The sequence below is a fragment of the Ipomoea nil genome, unplaced genomic scaffold, assembly GCF_001879475.1.
Source record: "Ipomoea nil cultivar Tokyo-kokei standard unplaced genomic scaffold, Asagao_1.1 scaffold0482, whole genome shotgun sequence".
In the NCBI taxonomy this organism is placed as follows: Eukaryota; Viridiplantae; Streptophyta; class Magnoliopsida; order Solanales; family Convolvulaceae; genus Ipomoea; species Ipomoea nil.
Window position 1 is genome coordinate 1,643,616 of NW_017616910.1, and position 21,290 is coordinate 1,664,905.

At 32.6% G+C, this 21,290-nt stretch overlaps 2 protein-coding genes across 2 annotated transcripts; both read left to right on the top strand.

Moving 5' to 3' along the window:
- Positions 1-727: 727 nt before the first annotated feature.
- LOC109173748 (dCTP pyrophosphatase 1-like) lies at positions 728-17,609 on the top strand. Its single transcript, XM_019323040.1, has 3 exons — positions 728-904; positions 1,327-1,587; positions 17,381-17,609. Exons 1-2 carry the CDS (start codon positions 800-802, stop codon positions 1,570-1,572), a joined length of 351 nt encoding a protein of 116 aa, XP_019178585.1. The 5' UTR covers positions 728-799; the 3' UTR covers positions 1,573-1,587; positions 17,381-17,609.
- On the top strand, positions 16,550-17,609 carry LOC109173749 (dCTP pyrophosphatase 1-like). Its single transcript, XM_019323041.1, has 2 exons — positions 16,550-16,697; positions 17,137-17,609. The coding sequence occupies exons 1-2, from the start codon at positions 16,593-16,595 to the stop codon at positions 17,380-17,382; spliced, it is 351 nt and encodes a 116-aa protein (XP_019178586.1). The 5' UTR covers positions 16,550-16,592; the 3' UTR covers positions 17,383-17,609.
- Positions 17,610-21,290: the final 3,681 nt, after the last annotated feature.

The window sequence follows — 21,290 nt, forward strand, 5'->3', positions numbered from 1 at the left end:
TATTATCTGATCGAACAACACAAAACTACAGACACCAAGAATATTTATCCTGTTAATTATATATATTAACATTTTATTGCTTTGTCTTTTTTCCAAAAAAATAAAAAATAAAAAAATAAAAAAATAAAAATTCTTTCTTAGCCATTGCCCTCTTTAGAATCGTCAACTCTTAGTCAAAATGATTTATCCAATCATCACAGTTTGGAATATGAAGGTTCAATTCATGTGGGCAACTCAGTAAATTAAAATTGGTTAAACAGGTAGTGTTTATTGGTCTTCTCGATTTAAATTGGTCAACAACGATATTTTATAAACGAATAATGGTAGACATCTCGACATACGTCATAATCTAACAATTGTTTTATTTTTCTAAAAGGTTAAATCCTCAATCTTAAAGGTTTTCTACGCCCCGGCCCGACAGAGCGTAACACAGAGGTTAAACCTTTGTTTACTGCGCACTAAGAGCCCTCTCACTTTGAGAGGTTTCTCACACAATGCGGCTGGTGAGACTCGATCTCAAATTATTGTTCTTTACGGAAATAATTTTTTATTTTTGGAAAAAAATCTATAGTATTAATTAATTGATCATAAATAAAATTTAAATACAGCTAGCAATAAAGCCTTGAATGGTAAAATATTTATTAGATTACAATTTTGACTATTGAGGCCACCAATACAGCTACCCAGTTTTCCTCGTATTCCAACTATAAATACATGCCAACTCTTCCAATCTTGTCCAACACAGATCTTCTCCCTCTTCCAATCTTGTCTGCAATTTTCTTGTGTTTGAAAAGAGGGCATGGAGGAGGTGAGCCTTGAGCTTCTCAAGAAGAAAATGGAGGATTTTGCTAAAGAAAGAAACTGGGAAAAGTACCACATCCCTAGAAACCTTCTTCTTGCTATGGTACTCCCCTTACTTTTTTCATTATGTATGTATATATTGGTGTGAGATGGAAATGGTTACCGAGGCATAAATCAATTGGTTTATTAATTAAATTAGGGTTAATAATATCTACTTTGTTAAGAGTTACAGTCTGAATTTGTCCCGCTATAAAAATCGGTGTGCTGTTAAGTCACGTCTCACGATGTACTGGACTCTAAGTTACATTTTGTGATGTACTCTAGGCCACTGAGTCACAACTCGAGATGCGGTTCAATTCTCTCGGTCGTTGTTGAGTCACAACCTGAGATGTGCTTTTCTCAATCCGTCAGATGTATACTTTTCACGACCACTAAATCACATCTCGTGATGTTTTATCTTAACGAATCTTTATTATCCCATAATCCCATATACACATTATGACTAAAACTGAATTGACATGACAGGTAGGGGAAGTTGGAGAACTGTCTGAAATATTCCAGTGGAAAGGAGAGGTGGCAAAGGGTCTTCCAGATTGGGATGAAGCAGAAAAGTTGCACCTGGGAGAAGAGCTCTCAGATGTTTTGCTTTATCTGGTGAGACTCTCTGATGTGTGTGGGATTGATCTTGGCAAAGCTGCTCTCAGGAAGGTTCAACTCAATGCTCTCAAATACCCAGCACCCACCAAAACAGACGACCACACTGCAGCCTAACCTTAATTAGCTCACTAGGAGTGGGAACAACGTTAATTATTGTGTCTGTTAGCTGCATTGGGGGGTGGGGGGTGGGGTAGTGTTTGGAACTTGTGCCTACATGCATGCGTGCATGATTTGGAAGATTGTTTGGTGTTGTTTTGTTATTGTGATTGAAGGTTTCTTGAAAGTATTGAAGTATTTATAGAAGTACTAAGAATGATCTGATCTTGTGTTTTATTTTATTTTATGTGCTTGATTTTAATGGATACAAGAAAAATGAACACAAGCGCAGCAATTGTATAAAAATGGATACAAGAAAAATGAACACAAGCGCAGCAATTGTATAAAATGAGAGGAAGTAGTCATTTGATAGGGAATATACTAGTATGACCAGGTATATCTATATGACATCAATAAACTTACCTTCTGACTGAAATTCCCAATCTGATCTCAATGCACCGGGAAGCCTATTAACTTAACCTGTCATTCAGTCTTAACTACCTCAAAGGTACTTCTCGGGAGGAACGATTAGTCAATCTTGGATCTGTAATATTCTCGTCGTTGTACAGGATAATTGTGGCTTGTAGTATCTTCGTCATCACTATCATCCATTTGCTCCTGAAAGTTATAGCGCCGGGGTGGGTGTTGTGCTTGCCTCGGAATAGATCCTTCCACAGGTTGGTTTTGTCTGGGATTGGCAACCGGATTTATCCCACCACCATTCATTCCCAAACGTATAGCTTCAAGAATACCACGAAGTTCTCGGAACTCGCGGTTTGAGTTATCCTCGTGTGCTCAAAATGCTGCCCAAAGGGCTTCTACCCCACGGTCATCGCCTATGGGTTGATTGCTACCACCACTGGTATTGCCATCTCGAACCATTTTGGGTCGTAACAATTTGAGAGGGATGTACCTCTATCTCGTTTGTTGCCTAGGAACTTAATGGCTCTGAATACCAACTGATGCCGAACGCAGTAACTAAACAAAGAGTTCAATTTTCAAGTCTCACCTTCTGGTTACAAAATGGCATAGGCATAAAACAAAGCAACGTAACGTTACAATTCTAGGAATTGTAAAAAACACATGAAAAATGAAAATACATTTAATATAATCTAGGGAAAAGATTCTTGAGCCTCCAAACAGATATTACTAAGGTTCCTCGTGTTGTGTTGCTGGTGTGAACGCCATCACTATTAGCTTAACCGGTCATTCAATCTTAACTACCTCAAAGGTACTTCTCAGGTGGAACGATTAGTCATATTCCACCACATCTCATTCAACCCTCACTAAACACTACTTGAATTGGCATAGCAGTTATGACCGCCCAACCAACATCCAACATGTGTAAGATATGTTGGTAGCCCAACGTGTTTGCCCGTGTTGCCTTTAAAAGGCGTATTAATAGTTAGTGGAGGAGACTTTTGACTCTTCTCACAACTTCATACACTCCCAAATGCCCCACACTCAAATGCTGACCACATACTTACTAAGAGGGCATCATTGTAATTTATTATTCGATTATACCTTTAGGAATACCAAAATCTATTATATATATCGCCGGATATCTGAATACTTGTTGTATCATCATCGACACGGTTAAGTCGTGGTTTTGTGACATGGTTTTCTGTTTATGGAAAATAATAATTTGGGTAATTTGTTACCGTTATAATCAAATGTAATCAATAAGCGTCCCTTCGGGGACATCCGATAAAATTGGAACGATACATAGAAGATTAGCATGGCCCCTGCGCAAGGATGACACGCACAAATCGAGAAATGGTCCAAATGTAATCAATAAGCGGTTTTAGGAATTTAGTTTAATTTGGTTGAGAACATTCAATGTTGTAACTTGTATATACACTCTGAGAATGGCAAATTATTGTGTGAACCATGATCCTAAACTTTCAAATTGACCACTCGTGGTCCTTTCACTTTTAAATTGTTACCATCTATGGTCTAAGTTAATCATCTATATATGGTCCTTCAACTTTTGAAATTTAATCAGTCGCGATCCTCCTATAAGGGCCATGGATGATTAAAATTTGATAGTTGAAGGACCATGGGTGGTTAACTTAGATAACATATGGTAAAAAATTGAAAGTCAAAAGATCACATGTGGTCAATTGAAAAATTTAGGACTAAACGTGATAAAACCACTATACTCAGAGGACTTGAGATGGTCCTTCGACTTTTAAATTGTTACCATCTGTGGTCCAAGTTAACCACCTATGATCATTCAACTTTCAAAATTTAACCAGTCGCGATCCTCCTATAAGAACCATGGGTGATTAAAATTTCATAGTTGAAGGACCATGGGTGGTTAACTTAGGGGGGTGTATTCAATCATGACTTTTGTAGAGTTTTAAAGACTTTTAAAATGATAGATTTTAATAAACTTTGATTGACTTTCATAGAGTCGTTCAAAACTTTTTAAAACTTTATAAGACTCTAAAAGTCTATATAAAAAACATTCATAGACTTTTATCAACTTTTTATTTTAAAAAGTCTACAAAAGTCATTGAAATTCTAAATTGAATACATCCCTACAAACTTTCAATGATTTTGGTTCTTATCATTTACAATTTTCTTACAAAACATTAATTCGCTATACGTAGTAACGTGATGTTAAAAAGAAAAAAGAAAAATATATATTACTAATATAAACATAAAAATAATAAAAATCAAAAAATATATAAGTATTTATATGAATATTATGAAACATATATTTGACCATGAAAAATTTGCTTTGTTCATGTATTTAGGGAGAATTAGAGATAGTTAGGGATAAAAAATTCATAGAAAAAAAAATAAAAACCAATATAAACAAGCAATAATGAAGTAAAAATAATATTATTTCGAATTTTTAGATGAAGATTCTAAAGTTTAGGAGAGAGAAAAAATTGGTAGAGTTTAGGTATGACGAAAATATATAGGATAATGAAGAAAAAATAATTTTATTGAATTTAGATAGGTTTATAGAGTTTAAATGGCGGGGGGGGGGGGGGGGAATAGAGTTTAAATAGAGAGAGAAAACATTCAAAGTTGTTAGAAAGAAAATTTGAAATCTTGGGGTTGATGGTTGGATTTCAACTATTTATATTTGAGAAGGAAAAGTCTACAAAAGTCTTAAAATTAAAAAGTATACAAAAGTTCATAACTTTTTGAATACCACATGACTTTTAAAGACTCTTTAAAAGTCTTAATCGAATACCACACGACTTTTAAAGACTCTATAAAAATCTTGATTGAATACCGCCTAACTTTTAAAGACACTCTAAAAGTTTGAATTGAATACCTCCAAACTTTTAAAGTTCATAAAAGTCTTTAAAACTCTATGAAAGTCATGATTGAATACACCCCCTTAGATCACAGATAGTAAAAAATTGAAAGTGAAAGGATCACATGTGGTCAATTTGAAAATTTAAGATTAAATATGACAAAATCAATATACTCAGAGGACTTCAAATGGTATTAACTATTGATTTATATTATCTACAATTCGAGTTTTTAAGATTGGTGGACAGTGGCAGGGGGACATAGAAATACATATTTGGCTTGATTCATTGCCGTTACTAGGGATAAGGAGTTGGGAGGCATAAATATATATATTAATGTGATCTCCATTGTTGTCATCCCAAATAGACACAAATGAATGCATACAAAAATTATTACAAACACCTACATATGTGGGAGATCATGAAATGTTTCACTTGAAGTTGAATCTCATGTCTCTCCTAAGTGAAGATTCAACACATGATTGTGTTAAAAGGGTCCACGAAAATCGATTCATGAGATAGCGAAAGTCAAATTTAAAATTTTATTGGTTACTAAGTCGATTTGTATTGCTCGAACAATTCAATTAAAATTGCTCACAACCTTGCTATGATTGTAACCTCATGAAACCAATTGATTTGCGCAAATATTTCTCTCCCTATGCATCTTTCGAAGTGCCCATTTTCACACAAGTCTAAATAAATAAAAAGCAATTCATTTTTTTTTTAAATATGAATAAGGGTCAAATAAACTAACTAATTACACAGTAAACTGCAATTGGATCATCGAATTCAAAGAAAATTACAATTAGGTTCTCGAACAATGTAAAATAATGCATTTTAACCTAAAATGACGAGTTGAAGTGGCGGTTATTACATTTAATTTTTTTTTTAATTTAATAAATTTAAATAAAATAATTATTTAAAAAATTAGAAACCGACCCCCCACCCCTGTTCGCCTTCTCACCTGGAGAAGGCGACATAGTGTTGCCTTCTCCGGCGACCCGGTGGGTTTTTTTTTTTAAAGTAATTTTTTAATTTAAATTTATTAAAATAAAAATTTTAAAAATAATTTTAAATTCGGTAACCATCACGTCAGCATATTATCAAGTCAACAGGTCATTTTAGTGCTTCTTTTAAATTCAGTAACTGTCACGTCAACATTCGGTAATGTTTTATTGCTTCTTCTTTTTTCAAAAAAAAAAAAAAAAAGTTCCTTCTTAGCCATTGCCCTCTTTAGCATCTTCAACTCTTAGTCAAAATGATTTATCCAATCATCACATTTTGGAATATGAAGGTTTAATTCATGTGGGCAACTCAGTAAATTTTGGTTGAACAGCTAGTGTATGTCTATTGATCTTCTCCATTTGAATTGGTCAACAATGATATTTTATAGACAAATAATGATAGACATCTCGACATACGTCATAATCTAACAATTGGTCCCCAATCCCCAAATCTTTACAAATTTGTTTAAATTTTTATTTCATTAAATCATTCATTTCACATAAATAAAGAAAAAATGCAATAAATACATACCACACACAGAAACTGGAAAATGACTAATCCATTCAATAAGGTGGTGGCAAATTATTGTGTTATGCACAAATTTTAAATCCATACAAAGTTCACAAATTTATGAACACACGTCTATAATATTATGAATAAAAAATATTTTACATATGGTCGAATATATACACAGATTAATTATGATAATATTACACAATTGGAAATATAAAAAAATATTTGATTTATAACAGAATATAGACTAATTAGTTATAAAAATTTTACTATTATAGATTTCGCAATAATTAACGTGTATATAAACACACACGCACGCGCACACACACACACACACACACACACACACACACACATATATATATATATACTAGTAATTCACCCGCGCGATGCACGGGAAAAAAATTATGTTATTATAAATATAAATAAAAAAATAGAAAAACTAAAATATTTTAAATTATTTAATATAATAATATTTTTGAGCTTCCATTGGTCAAGTATTTATTATTTTTATAGAATACAAAATTACAATTAAAATTAAAATTATAATTTTGTATGGTTAATATAATCTCTAATTATGTGTATATTCAAATAAATTTATAGAGAGAATTTACATAATTACATCGATTTATTCTTAATTGTATTTCATCTATATTATAATTTTCACAATACGAATAATAACTAAGATAATTACATTTGGAAAGCAAATTTCAAATTTTGTAGGTGTAAATTTAAACTCTAATTGAACACATTTTTATATGATTATATAATATATAGCTATTTTATTTTTCAAAAGTATATTTTTTATATGATTATATAATATATAGCTATTTTATTTTTTAAAGGTTGTGCTTTTTTTTTTTTTTTTTTTTTTTTTTTTTAACAATGGATGTTGTTGCATTAATTGTAACATTAAATATTTCCCAAACCATATAGCTTTATTATATAAATAAAGGATATGGGAAGAAGAATATTATTATACTAGAAAATTTGGAATTTATGCATAGTGCATATATATATATATATATATATATATATATATATATATATATATATATATTACACAGAATTTATAAAACTAATCAAATATTAATGTTAATAATAATAATAACTTTAAAGTCAGAATTATAAATTAGGTATTAGGTTAATAATTAATCTATATATATTATATACCAGGACTATGTGGTCTAATGGTATCCGGGTTGGACTTTCATTTGGAAGGTTGTGAGTTTAAGCCTCAGTGGAGGCGTTATTGGTTCTTTGTGAGTATATGAATAGATACTACAATGTAATAGGGCCAGTACCATTCAAAAAAAAAATCTATATATATTATTATCTTATTTCATTTTCTCACCCAAACTTTTTTAGTTAAGCTTATTTGGTAAGTAAATGTCAAATAGAAATAAAATAAAATCTATTAATTGGTAATATTGTATAATTAGTAATATTATGTATGGTATTATATTTTATAATATAATTGATAATATTATTGTTTAAGTATAATAAAAATTCTATATAATAATAATGTAATAATAAAAAAATAAATTTAAAATTAAAATTAAAATAACAACAACAACAACAACAACAACAATAATAATAATAATAATAATAATAATAATAATAATAATAAACAAAATAAAATTTGAATTTAAAAAAATAAAAAATAAGATGAAGTTGCTCCCATTTGTAAATGAAGTGCGATCATTTTGATCCCACATTGAAAATGTTTGGAAAGAGGCAATCATTATTGTGTGGACCATGGTCCACACAAGTTGTATGGACCATATTTTGTCTACTGTAAAATAATGTACATTCAGTATAAAAATAATGTACAATCAGTAGTTTTCAAAAAAAAAATGTACATTCAGTACAAAAATAATGTACATTATTTTTTGTCTGAGTGTACATTATATTGTATAATGTACATTCAGTACAAAAATAATGTACATTTAGTAATAAAAATAATAATAATAATAATAATAATAATAATAATAATAATAATAATAATAATAATAATAATAATAATAATAATAATAATAATAATCCAAACAAAACGATATACAAAACACAATTAAAATTAAAAAAATAATAATAAGAAGAAGAAGACAAAAGGGAGTCATGAGCTCCCCATTGTAAATGATCTTGGATCATTTTGATCCCACATTGAAAATGTTTGGAAAGATGAGCTTTTGAGCTCCTATATATAATAGGACTATTGTTTGTCCATCAATGTGGGCAAGTATTAAAAAGTCAATAGGCTTTTTTTTTTTTTGTACTATTGACTCGGCAAATTATGTTGTGAAATAATAATAATAATAATAATAATAATAATAATAATAATAATAATAATAATAATAATAATAATAATCTAAACAAAATGATATACAAAATACAATTAAAATTTAAAAAAAAAATAAGAAGAAGAAAGACAAAAGTGAGTCATGGGCTCTCCATTGTAAATGATGTTGGATTATTTTAAATGATGTTGGATTATTTTGATCCCACATTTTGCTCCACATTGTAAATGATGTTCGATCATTTTGATAACATTGAAAATGTTTGGAAAGATGAAAATATTTGGAAAGATGAGCTTTTGAGCTCCTATATATAATAGGAGCATTGCTCCTCTTACAAACATAATTGTTTGCACATCAATGTGGGCAAGTATTGAGAAGTCGAAATGCTCTTATTTTATTATTTTTTTGTACTATTGACTCGGCAAATTATGTTGTGGAATTGTACAATCATTATTGTGTGGACCATATTTTGTATACTATAAAATAATGTACATTCAGTACAAAAATAATGTACTTTTAGTATATAAAAAATGTACATTGTATTCAGGGGATGTACATTATTTGTACACTGGGTATACATTATCTTATATAATGTACATTTAGTACACAAATAATGTACATTTAGTATATTAAAAATGTACTTTTTGTTATGGTCCACACAACACTGTGTGGACCATGGTCCATAGAATAATTTGTCCACCTTGCAAGGTAGATAGGGTTCTAAAATTGTTCATAATTATTAATATATATAGTTCAAGAATTATGAACATATAGTTCTATAATTATGAACATAGTGTTGTGAACATAATTATGAAAATATAGTTATGTAATTATGAATATAGAGATTCAATAATTGTGAATATGAAGTTCAAAAATTATGAATATATAGCTTTATAATAATAAACCTATAGTTCAGTAATTATAAACATAGAGTTCTGTAATTGTGAATCTAGAGTTGAATAATTATGAGTATGAAGTTCAAAAATTATGGCTGCATTTGATATTCTAATTGACTGAAAATAAAAAAGAATAATTTGCTGAAAATGAATATGATATTGCTAATTAACTGAAAATATAAAGGATAACTAATTGAGTGATATTTTTTTCCGTTATATATTTTTACCTAAGTAACCCGTCCCGATGGATTGAATGTGTTACCTCTAGACGAAGATGAACGAGATTGTGTTGTTGTTACCAATGTCATCTACAAAGAGGTTTCAATAATGTGTAAATATGATCGATGATGATAGGGATTATACCCTGCATATACGGGTCGTCCAGCCCGGTCAGCAGTATCCGCTAGGTCCGTCCGGTCTCCCTCATCATCTAGCCCGGTCAACGGCTCGCTACAGTCTTTCCCCGGACGCCCGACCGTCCTTATGAGGCCGAGCATCTCGGGGCTCCACGCCTCTCAGATCGATGACCGGGAAGGACAACTGGTCGGAGCAGGGTCCTGCTGCTGTCAGGAGGAGCACACCACGTGTACGGCTGCATGTTCGCCTTCTCTGGACCCGGTGCATGAATGCCACATGCCCGCCATGCCGAAGGGCCGGGTGCTGCTCCCTATGTCTCTTATAAATACTGCATTTATTATCTGAGGGAGGGTTTTTCACCTACCTATACACTGTAATCTAGAGGTTTCCGGTTATATCCTACGATCGGTCAACCTGTCACTTTACTGTACTAAACTACGGTGATTTTATACTCATCAGGTGATATTAATTTTTTCTAAATGAAAAAATTGCTATATATCTAGACAAAAAAAAAATATCTTCCATATAAATAAATAAAGATAGCAATTCATTTCTATAACTGATTGTTATAGAACGAGCACATTTACCTAATTTATGAAAATACTAAACAATGATAAATAAAATCTTCAAAGTTATAGCACCGCATGCGTACATCTAGACATTAGCTATTAATTTGAGCAATTATTTGCACAAATTCAAACAATGCTAACATCAAAATATATAAATGATCCAAATCAAATCTTTAATTGCACTATATAATATTTGATGCTCTAATTTAAATAATTATATATTGATTTATATATTCTTAATATATTACAATAAATTCATTCCGTGGTGTAAATACTAGTTATCAACAAAAAGTTTAATAAATGTGTTGGGAATGTGTGGCTCAAATATTTACACATGGACCATTTCACCATGTTGGCATCTTCCACTCTCACCATAAAGCTAGCAGCTTTCTCCACGTTGCACTTCATCCCTCCTTAATGCCTTTTTTCTCTCATTTAGAATAGTATAAATAGCTTTGTTTGTTTTTGTAATAATGCATCAATTCTTACATCAATTCATATATTCATTCCTTTGTTTTTTAACTCTTACGTAGCATATATATATATATATATATATATATATATATATATATTATATTCATTCTTTCTATTCTTTTATGTTATAATATATATATTTCCCTTATTCCTAATTCTTTTGTCATTATTTATATTTTCCCTATTATTTAACTTCTATAATTCTCAATTTCCGATTCTTCGCTTCCGCATTATTCCGCTATATTCCTAACAAGTGGTATCAGAGCAAGGTTTAATTGAGAATTATTTTCAAAGATGTCAACTGTTACTAAGTTCGATATCGAGAAGTTCGACGGGAAAATTAGCTTTTCTATCTGGAAGGTTCAGATGGAAGCCGTTCTAACCCAGAACGGTTTGAAGAAAGCGCTAGCCGGGAAGAAGAAGAAACCGGCTACAATGACAGATGAAAATTGGGAAGATTTGGATGACAAGGCACGTTCAACCATTCTTTTGTGCCTGTCTAAAGAGGTTCTACGTGAGGTATTAAGTGAGACAACTGCGTCAGATTTATGGTCCAAGCTGGATACGCTTTACATGGCTAAAACTCTGGCGAACACGCTACGCCTGTAGGAGCGTCTGTACACAATCCGTATGACGGAAGGTACTTCGATTAAATCTCACTTGGATGAATTTAATTCTATTTTATTGGACTTGGAAAATATTGATGTCGTAATTGAAGATGAGGATCGTGCTGTTTTAGTGCTTGTCTCTCTCCCTAAATCGTACAAGCATTTCAAAGAAATTATGCTGTATGGTAATAGTAGTGATACCCTTACTTTTGACAATGTTAAGTCAAACCTATTGTCCAAAGAAAAGTTTGACTTTGAAATTAAGTCTGAGGACAAAGGTGAAGGCTTGACTGTAAGGGGTCGTTCACTTGAAACAGAGAGTAGCAATAAAAAATCTAGATCCAAGTCCAAAGGACGTAAGTCCAACAAATCCTGTAAGTACTGCAAGAAGCATGGTCATGATGTGACTGAATGCTTCAAGTTGAAAAACAAGCAAGAGAGAGAAAAGAAGTCCGCTGAAGCTAGTGTTGTTGAAAGTGATTCAGATGGTGATGTGTTGTTATCTGTTAGCTCCGGTGAGAAACGGAGTGAAACCGAGTGGATTTTGGACTCTGGTTGTACATTCCACATGTGTCCCCACAAAGATTGGTTCATCTCTCTGGAACCGGTTGATGGTGGAGTTGTCTTGCTGGGTAATGATACCCAATGCAAGGTTAGTGGAATTGGAAGTGTTCAGATTAAAACTCATGATAACGTTGTCAGGACTCTTACCAATGTTCGGTATATTCCTGATTTGAAACGCAATCTGATATCATTGGGCACCTTGGAATCTCTGGGGTGCAAGTACATAGCTGAAGGTGGAGTTCTAAAGGTCATCAAAGGCTCTTCTGTTCTCATGAAAGCTTCTCGTTCTGGAAGCTTGTATGTCTTGCATGGCAGTACTGTGACAGGTTCAATAGCGGTATCCTCATCGATGTCTGATGCGGATCTCACTCAATTATGGCATATGCGTCTGGGGCATATGAGTGAGAAAGGCATGCATCTCCTGAGCAAGAAAGGCCTCATTGTTGGTTCAGGTACGGGTAAATTACAATTTTGTGAGCATTGTGTTTTTGGGAAACAAAAGAGGGTTAGTTTCTCTGCTGCTACACACCGTACCAAAGATGTATTGGAATACATACATTCTGATTTATGGGGACCAACTAAATTCCAGTCTATGGGAGGCTGTAGATATTTTATGTCTATTATTGATGACTTTTCTCGTAAAGTCTGGGTCTATTTCCTGAAACATAAAAATCAGGCATTTTCTATTTTCAAGAAGTGGAAAATACTTGTTGAAACTCAGACAGGTAAAAAGGTCAAGAAGCTCAGGACAGACAATGGCTTGGAGTTCTGTGAGTCAGATTTCAATGACTTTTGTGCGGCAAATGGAATCGCCAGGCACAAGACCTTGCCTGGTAAACCCCAGCAGAATGGTGTTGCCGAACGTTTGAACAGGACTCTATTGGAAAGAGCTCGTTGTATGCTCTCTAATGCTGGGTTATGGAAACGACGTGATTTTTGGGCCAATGCCGTTTCTACTGCTTGCTATTTGGTAAATAGATCTCCACATTCATCCCTTGATTTCAAAATTCCAGAGGAAGTTTGGTCAGGTAATCCTGTTGACTACTCTATTTTAAGAGTTTTTGGATGTCCTGCTTATGCTCATTCTAGTACGGGTAAATTAAACCCGAGAGCTGTCAAATGTATTTTCCTTGGTTATGCTTCTGAGTCAAAAGGGTATCGTCTATGGTCTCCTGATTCTCGGAAAATCATTCTGAGTCGAGATATCACTTTTGATGAAAATGCACTACTTTTTTCTGGAAAAGTTCCCAGTACAGGTGAGACGCAAAGTACTGGTGAGAAGGTGGAGTTTGAGTTCAGGCCTATTGATAGTGTTACTACTGCTGACGGTAATACTAAAGATGATGCATCTACTAGCACAACACCTCTCGTCGAGCCACTACGAGAGTATTCCATTGCTATGGATCGGCCTAGGAGGACAATCAAGAAACCTGCTAGGTATGCTAGTGATGATGAAACCAACATGGTTGCTTATGCTCTTTCAGTCGCATAGGAAGTTGATGGTGATCCATCCTGCTATTCTGAAGCTTTTCCTATTGCTAAGTTCAAGCAGTGCTCGAGCTTTGTCGGCTGTTCCAGCTATTAATTCCCACAATGAATTTGATCCAAGGTGGAGATTGTTGGGAATGTGTGGCTCAAATATTTACACATGGACCATTTCACCATGTTGGCATCTTCCACTCTCACCATAAAGCTAGCAGCTTTCTCCACGTTGCACTTCATCCCTCCTTAATGCCTTTTTTCTCTCATTTAGAATAGTATAAATAGCTTTGTTTGTTTTTGTAATAATGCATCAATTCTTACATCAATTCATATATTCATTCCTTTGTTTTTTAACTCTTACGTAGCATATATATATATATTATATTCATTCTTTCTATTCTTTTATGTTATAATATATATATTTCCCTTATTCCTAATTCTTTTGTCATTATTTATATTTTCCCTATTATTTAACTTCTATAATTCTCAATTTCCGATTCTTCGCTTCTGCATTATTCCGCTATATTCCTAACAAAATGTATCGCCGAAAGAAGGAATTAATTTGATCCGATCCATGTTTATAGTCAAACAGTAGCAAATTCTCAGAATCTTCGAACAAAACGTACTATAAAGTAGCTGTCGTGTAAAAAACGGCTAATAGGTTTGAAAGTTAGCAAGTACGAGTTTAGGGTTCAGTAAGCAATATTTGAGAGAAAAGATCAAGGTTCAAATCTTGACAATGATAGTATGGGGATTATGTTCAAAATGAACAGATTTTTTATGCACATCAACATACATCGACATTTGGTCCAGTCTGTTGATGATGAGTCATTGAGTCATTACCGTAATTTACATCCTCCCAAATGTCTAGTCGATTCATACTATATGTGAGTTTAATTGGAATAACTATTCTCTGAGGAGAGGAAAAAAAAAAAAATATATATATATATATATATATATATATATATATATATATATATATATATATTTATTATCACCATTAAATCTTTTTCTCAATATGAAAGTCAATAAAATATTTAAATTTGTTTGATTAAGATATCAAGAAATGTAGTATCTTAGGGACAAACAATCCTATCTCTATTATATTGTGCTACCTAAATTAATGTAAATATATAATCACACACAAAAATGTTCTTATTTTAATATATTAAAAATAAAATAATTTATGCCAAATATATATATTATTATCTGATCGGACAACACCAAACGACAGAAACCAAGAATATTTATCATGTTAATTATATATATATATATATATATATATATATATATATATATATATATATATATATATATATATATATATATATATATATATATATATATATATATATATATATATATATATATATATATATATATATATATATAGAAGAGCGCTCATATGCGGCGGGGTCTTACCGTGCGGCGAAATTTCAGAATACACCAACAGTGTTAACAATATGCACCATGGTGTAATAAAAACACACCACAATGAAATACAATAAAACATCACAAAACACACAACAAACTCAAAAAAATACACCATATAACTCACCACCCCCAATGATGTATTTCCGAACAGTGTATGGTGTTTTTACTCACACCTAATGGTGTGTGTTTGGTGATGCAGGCTCTGTTTACTCTGTTTTGTGTGGTGTATTTTCCTAACGTTGATGATGCATATTTGTTGAACTATTGGTATTGCCGCACCGTAAGAAATCGCCGCACCGTAAGACACTGCCACACCTGAACTCGCCTATATATATATATATATATATATATATATATATATATATATATATATATATATATATATATATATATATATATATATATATATAGAATAATGCTCATATGTGGTCATGTTGTTAGGTGTGGTCGTGTGGCGGAATTTCAAAATACACCAACAGTGTTAACAACATGCACCAACAGTGTAAGGGAAACACACCACAATGAATACAAAAAAATACTAAAAAATACACAACAGACCCAAAAAATACACCATATAACTCATCAACCCCAATGGTGTATTTTCGAACACTGTATGGTGTTTTTACTCACACCTAATGGTGTGTTGTTGGTGATGCGTACCTAATTTGTGTACGTTTTTTGTGGTGCATTTCCTGACGCTGATAGTATATATCTTACTTAACTATTGGTGTATTCTGAAAATCGCCACATGACCATACGGGAAGGGGTCGCCACACCTGAGTGCGACCCTCTATATATATATATATATAAACGTTTTATTGCTTTTTTATTTTTTTTTTCAAAAAAAAAAATCCTTCTTAGCCATTGCCTTCTTTAGCATCTTCAACTCTTAGTCAAAATGATTTATCCAATAATCATCACATTTTGGAATATGAAGGTTCAATTCATGTGGGCACGCAACTCAGTAAAATTTGGTTCAACATTTGGTTTCTATTGATCTTATCGATTTGAATTCGTCAACAACGATATTTTATAGAAATTTACGTCATAATCTAACAATTACTTTATTGTTTCAAAAGGGCTGAATCTTCAACCATAATGGCCCCCTACGCTTCGATCCGACAGAGCGCAACATCTGGGATGATGTAAATCATGGTAATTCAGCTTAACACAGAGGCTAGACATGTGTTTACTGCGTACTAGGAGCCCCTTCACTTTGAGAGGTTGTTCTCACAATGAGGCTCGTGAGAATCGATCTCGGATTATTGTTCTTTACGAAAATAATTTTTGTTTTTGGAAAAAAATCTATAGTATTAATTAATTGATTGATCATAAATAGAATTTAATTAAATACAGCTAGCAATAAAGCCTTGAATGGTAAAATATTTATTAGATTACAATTTTGACTAATGAGGCCACCATTCCCACCAATACAGCTACCCCAGTTTTGCTGGTATTCCATCTATAAATACATGCCAACTCTTCCATGGTCCAACACAGATCTTCTCTGATCTTCTCCTTCTTCCAATCTTGTCTGCAAATATCTTGTGTTTCAAAAGAGGGCATGGAGGAGGTGAGCCTTGAGCTTCTCAAGAAGAAAATGCAGGATTTTGTTAAAGAAAGAGACTGGGAAAAGTACCACACCCCTAGAAATCTTCTTCTTAATATGGTACTTTACTCATCCTCCCCCCCCCCCCCCCCCCCCTACTTTTTTCATTATATATATTGGTGTGAGATGGAAATGGTACCGAGGCATAAATCAATTGGTTTATCAATTAAATTAGGGTTAGTAATATCTACTTTGTTAAGAGTTACAGACTTTGAATCTCGTTATAAAAATCGGTGTGCTATTGAGTCACATCCCACGATGTACTGGAGTCACTGAGTCACGACTAGAGATCAGACGCGCTTCAATTCTCTCGGCCGTTGTTGAGTCACAACCTGAGATGTGCTTTTCTCGATCGACTGCTAATTCACAACTCGATCGAGATGTACTTCTCACGACCACTAAGTCACATCTCACGATGTTTTATCTTAACGAATAATCTTTATCCCATTAACCCATATACACATGATGACTAAAACCACTGGATTTTATGACATGACAGATAGGGGAAGTTGGAGAACTGTCTGAAATATTCCAGTGGAAAGGAGAGGTGGCAAAGGGTGTCCCAGATTGGGATGAAGCAGAAAAGGTTCACCTGGGAGAAGAGCTCTCAGATGTTTTGCTTAATCTGGTGAGACTCTCTGATGTGTGTGGGATTGATCTTGGCAAAGCTGCTCTCAGGAAGGTTCAACTCAATGCTCTCAAATACCCAGCACCCACCAAAACAGACGACCACACTTCAGCCTAACCTTAATTAGCTCACTAGGAGTGTTGGAACAACGTTAATTATTGTGTCTGTTAGCTGCATTGGGGGTGGGGGTGGGGGTAGTGTTTGGCACTTGTGCCTACATGCATGCGTGCATGATTTGGAAGATTGTTTTTGGTGTTGTATTGTTATTGTGATTGAAGGTTTCTTGAAATTATTGAAGTATTTCTAGAAGTACTAACAATGATCTTGTGTTTTATTTTGTTTTATGGGCTTGATTTTAATGGATACAAGAAAAATGATGAGCACAAGCTGCAATTGTATAAAATGAGAGGAAGTCATGCCAATGATGTCCTTTGAAAGAAACAATTTGATTCCTTTTGGCTGGCTATAGGACTCGAAAAATAGGATCCCAATTGTTAAATCACAAAGTTAAATAAACATTGTTCAATCTGTACTATGAATATCTGATGGGTGAAGACAAGCTAAGGGATCTTGTTGTCATTCGTTCACAACAAACTTATGGCACTCTAATAGGGAATATACTAGTATGACCAGGTATATTTATATGACACCGATCATATGTAACCATTTTCGACCGCTAATAACCTTACCTCCCAACTGAAATTCTCAATCTCAATGCACACTTGATTAGTTCCCTTGTTTATTTATGTTGTACCATACCAACCATCCCCCAATCGGACCCGACCAGGAAGCTTATTAGCTTAACCGGTCACTCAGACTTTTTTCCACTAACTATCTAGCTCAAAGGTACTCTCCAGTTAGAACGATTTGCCATATCACATTCTGCCACGTATCTCATAACCTTTTAAGCCTTTACTAAACACTTAGCATATATAGCAGTTAGGATCGCCCAACCAATATCCAACCTGTGTAAGATATGTCACCAGTCCGGTATATTTGCCCCGCGTTACCTATAAAAGGCACATTCATTGTTAGTGGGAGGAGACTTTTGACTCTTCCCACAACTTCAGACATTTCCGAAGGCCCCACACTCAAATGCCGACCTCATACATACTAAGAAGGCATCATTGTAATTATTCGGTTATACCATTAGGATTACCAAAATCTATTTATATGTACAGCTAGATATCTTAATATTTGTTGTATCATCATCGACACGGTTAAGTCGTGATTTTGTGACAGGTTTTTTTGTTTATGAAAATAATAATTTGGGTAATTTGTTACCTATCTTAAGAAGATTTTGTTGCATTAGAATCCAATATAATCAAATGTAATCAATTAAGCAGTTTTAGGAATTTAGTTTAATTTTGTTGAGAGTCTGTCAAGCAGAGCTTATTTAAGAGCTTATAACTTATTTTAAGCTTTCAAAATAAGCTAGTAGCTTCCTAACTTTTTTTTCCATCTTTGTCCTTAATATTTTAAAGAAATGACATTCTTTATCCTTCCTAATTAAAACTCTTTTCTCTTCTCCTTTATTCGCAACTTTCACCGTAATTATTGTTGTTGTTGTTGTTGTTAGATGAAGGAGATTCGCAACAATATTGCTACTTCATTATGCGATGCTAGATCATGATTGTGATAATAATTTTATTTTAAAATGTTAATTTTTTTTAAAGACAAAATGTTAAATTTTAATATGTAAATAAACTAATTTAAATTGTCTTTTTACATTTATCAATTTATCAAAAAGTTAATTTTACCAAACACTTTCAAGCATAACAACTAACTTGACAACTCTTTAGTTTTCAGCTTATAGCTTATAACTCATTTTAAGCTTTCAGTTACATTTTCAGCTAGGTTTGCCAAATATAGACTCAATGTTGTCACTTGTATATACACTCTAAGTAGGGGCTTGTAAAAGGGTTCGCAATTATCAATACTTAAAGGCAATATACACTACATACTACACTTTCATACACGGATCATTTTACAATTATATTAGTTGACCGTTGATAATTTTCATGGTCATAAAATCAATAATATCGATCTCTATAAAGATGTAGAAGGTTGATTTAAGATGAGTTAATGTCATATGGAGTCTTTCGAGTATAATGGTTTTGTCAGGTTAAGTTCTAAACTTTTAAATAGATCACCCGTGGTCTTTCGACTTTCAAATTGTTACCATCTGTGGTCCAAGTTAACCACATATGGTCCTTCAACTTTCAAAATTTAACCAGTTGCAGTCCTTCTATAAGGACTATGGGTGATTAAAATTTGATAGTTGAAGTACCAGAGATGGTTAATTTGGATCGCGAATGATAAAAACTTGAAAGAAAAAGAACCACAGATAGTCAATTGAAAGTTTAGGACTAAATGTGACAAAATCACTATAATCATATGACTTAAGATGGTATTAACGAGAAAATTTCAATTTTGGTCACATAACTATAGGAGCATTGTTAATTTCAACACCTGACTTTTAAAAGTGTCAATTTAGTACCTTGACTATGTAATTTTTGTCAATTTTGGTCACTCCGACCGAATTGACGGTCAAATTTGGCCGGAAAAATTTAATCAAACATTTAGTCTATAATCTAAGGGGCAAAATCGTCTTTTGATTCTTTCTAGACTAAATGTTGGATTAAATTTTTTTGGCCAAATTTGACCGTCAATTTGGCCAGAGTGACCAAAATTGACAAAAATTACATAACCAAGGTACTGAATTGACACTTTTAAAAGTCAGGTGTTGAAATTAACAATGCCTCTATAGTCATGCATGTGACCAAAATTGAATTTTCTCTGGTATTAACTATTGATTTAAATTATCTAGCGTTTTTCAAAAAAAAAAAAAAAAAAAATATATATATATATATATATATATATATATATATATATATATATATATATCTAGGGGGGGACAGATAGAAATATATATTTAATTGGCTTGATTCATTGCCGTTACTAGGGGTAAGGAGTTGGGAAGCATAAATATATATTAATGTGATCTCCATTGTTGTCATCCCAAATAGACACAAATGAATGCATACAAAAATTATTACAAACACCTACATATGTGGAAGATCATGAAATGTTTCACTTGAAGTCGAATTTCATGTCTCTACGAAGTGAAGATTCAACACATGATTGTGTTAAAAGGGTTCATGAAAATCTATTCATGAGATACTGAAAATCAAACTTAAAATTTTATAGTTACTAAGTTGATTTGTATTGTTCAAACAATTCAACTAAAATTGCTGGCAACCTTGCTATGATTGTAACTTGAAACCAATTGATTTGCGCAAATATTTCTCTCCCCATGAATTTTTTGAAGTGCCTATTTTCACTCTAAATAAATAAAAGCATTTCATTTTAAAATAAATAAATAGGATAACGATCAAATAAGTCATCCAAGTACACAATAAGCAAATTGAAATTGGAGCATTGAACTCAAAAAAAATTATAAGTATATTAGGCCTCCAAATAATGCAATTCAACCTAAAATGACGAGTTGACGTGGCAGTTATGCATTTAAAAAATATTTATTTTATTTTATTTTATTTTAATAAATTTAAATAAATTAATTATTTAAAAAATATTTTTTAAAAAAATTTAAAACCCACCCCCCACCCATAATGTTCGCCTTCTCACTGGAGAAGGCGGTCCAGTATTGCTTTCTCCGGCTCCGGGGAGAAAGTGAGGTTGCCTTCTCCGGTGAGAAGGCAACCTCGCCTTCTCCAGCGACCCAGTGGGTTTTTTTAAAAAAAAAAAAATAATTAATTATTTAATTTAAATTTATTAAAATAAAAATTTTAAATTCGGTAACCGTCACGTCAGCCTTTTAATTACCAAGTCAACAAGTCATTTTAGGTTAAATTGCATGCATTATTTTACATTGTTTAGAGACTTAATTGTAGTTTTTCTTTTAAATTCGATGGCTCAATTGTAAGTTGCAGTATAGTTGAATAGCATATTTGACCATCCTTTATATAATAAAGCTATATGGTTTGGGAAATAATTAATGCTAC

What these genes read in the sequence shown, in the direction of transcription:
- LOC109173748 (XM_019323040.1), top strand. Translation starts at nt 800, where the DNA reads ATGGAGGAGGTGAGCCTTGAGCTTCTCAAGAAGAAAATGGAGGATTTT. An exon ending in GAAACCTTCTTCTTGCTATG is followed by an intron (nt 905 to 1,326) that starts GTACTCCCCTTA and finishes TTGACATGACAG; the next exon opens with GTAGGGGAAGTTGGAGAACT.
- LOC109173749 (XM_019323041.1), top strand. Translation starts at nt 16,593, where the DNA reads ATGGAGGAGGTGAGCCTTGAGCTTCTCAAGAAGAAAATGCAGGATTTT. An exon ending in GAAATCTTCTTCTTAATATG is followed by an intron (nt 16,698 to 17,136) that starts GTACTTTACTCA and finishes ATGACATGACAG; the next exon opens with ATAGGGGAAGTTGGAGAACT.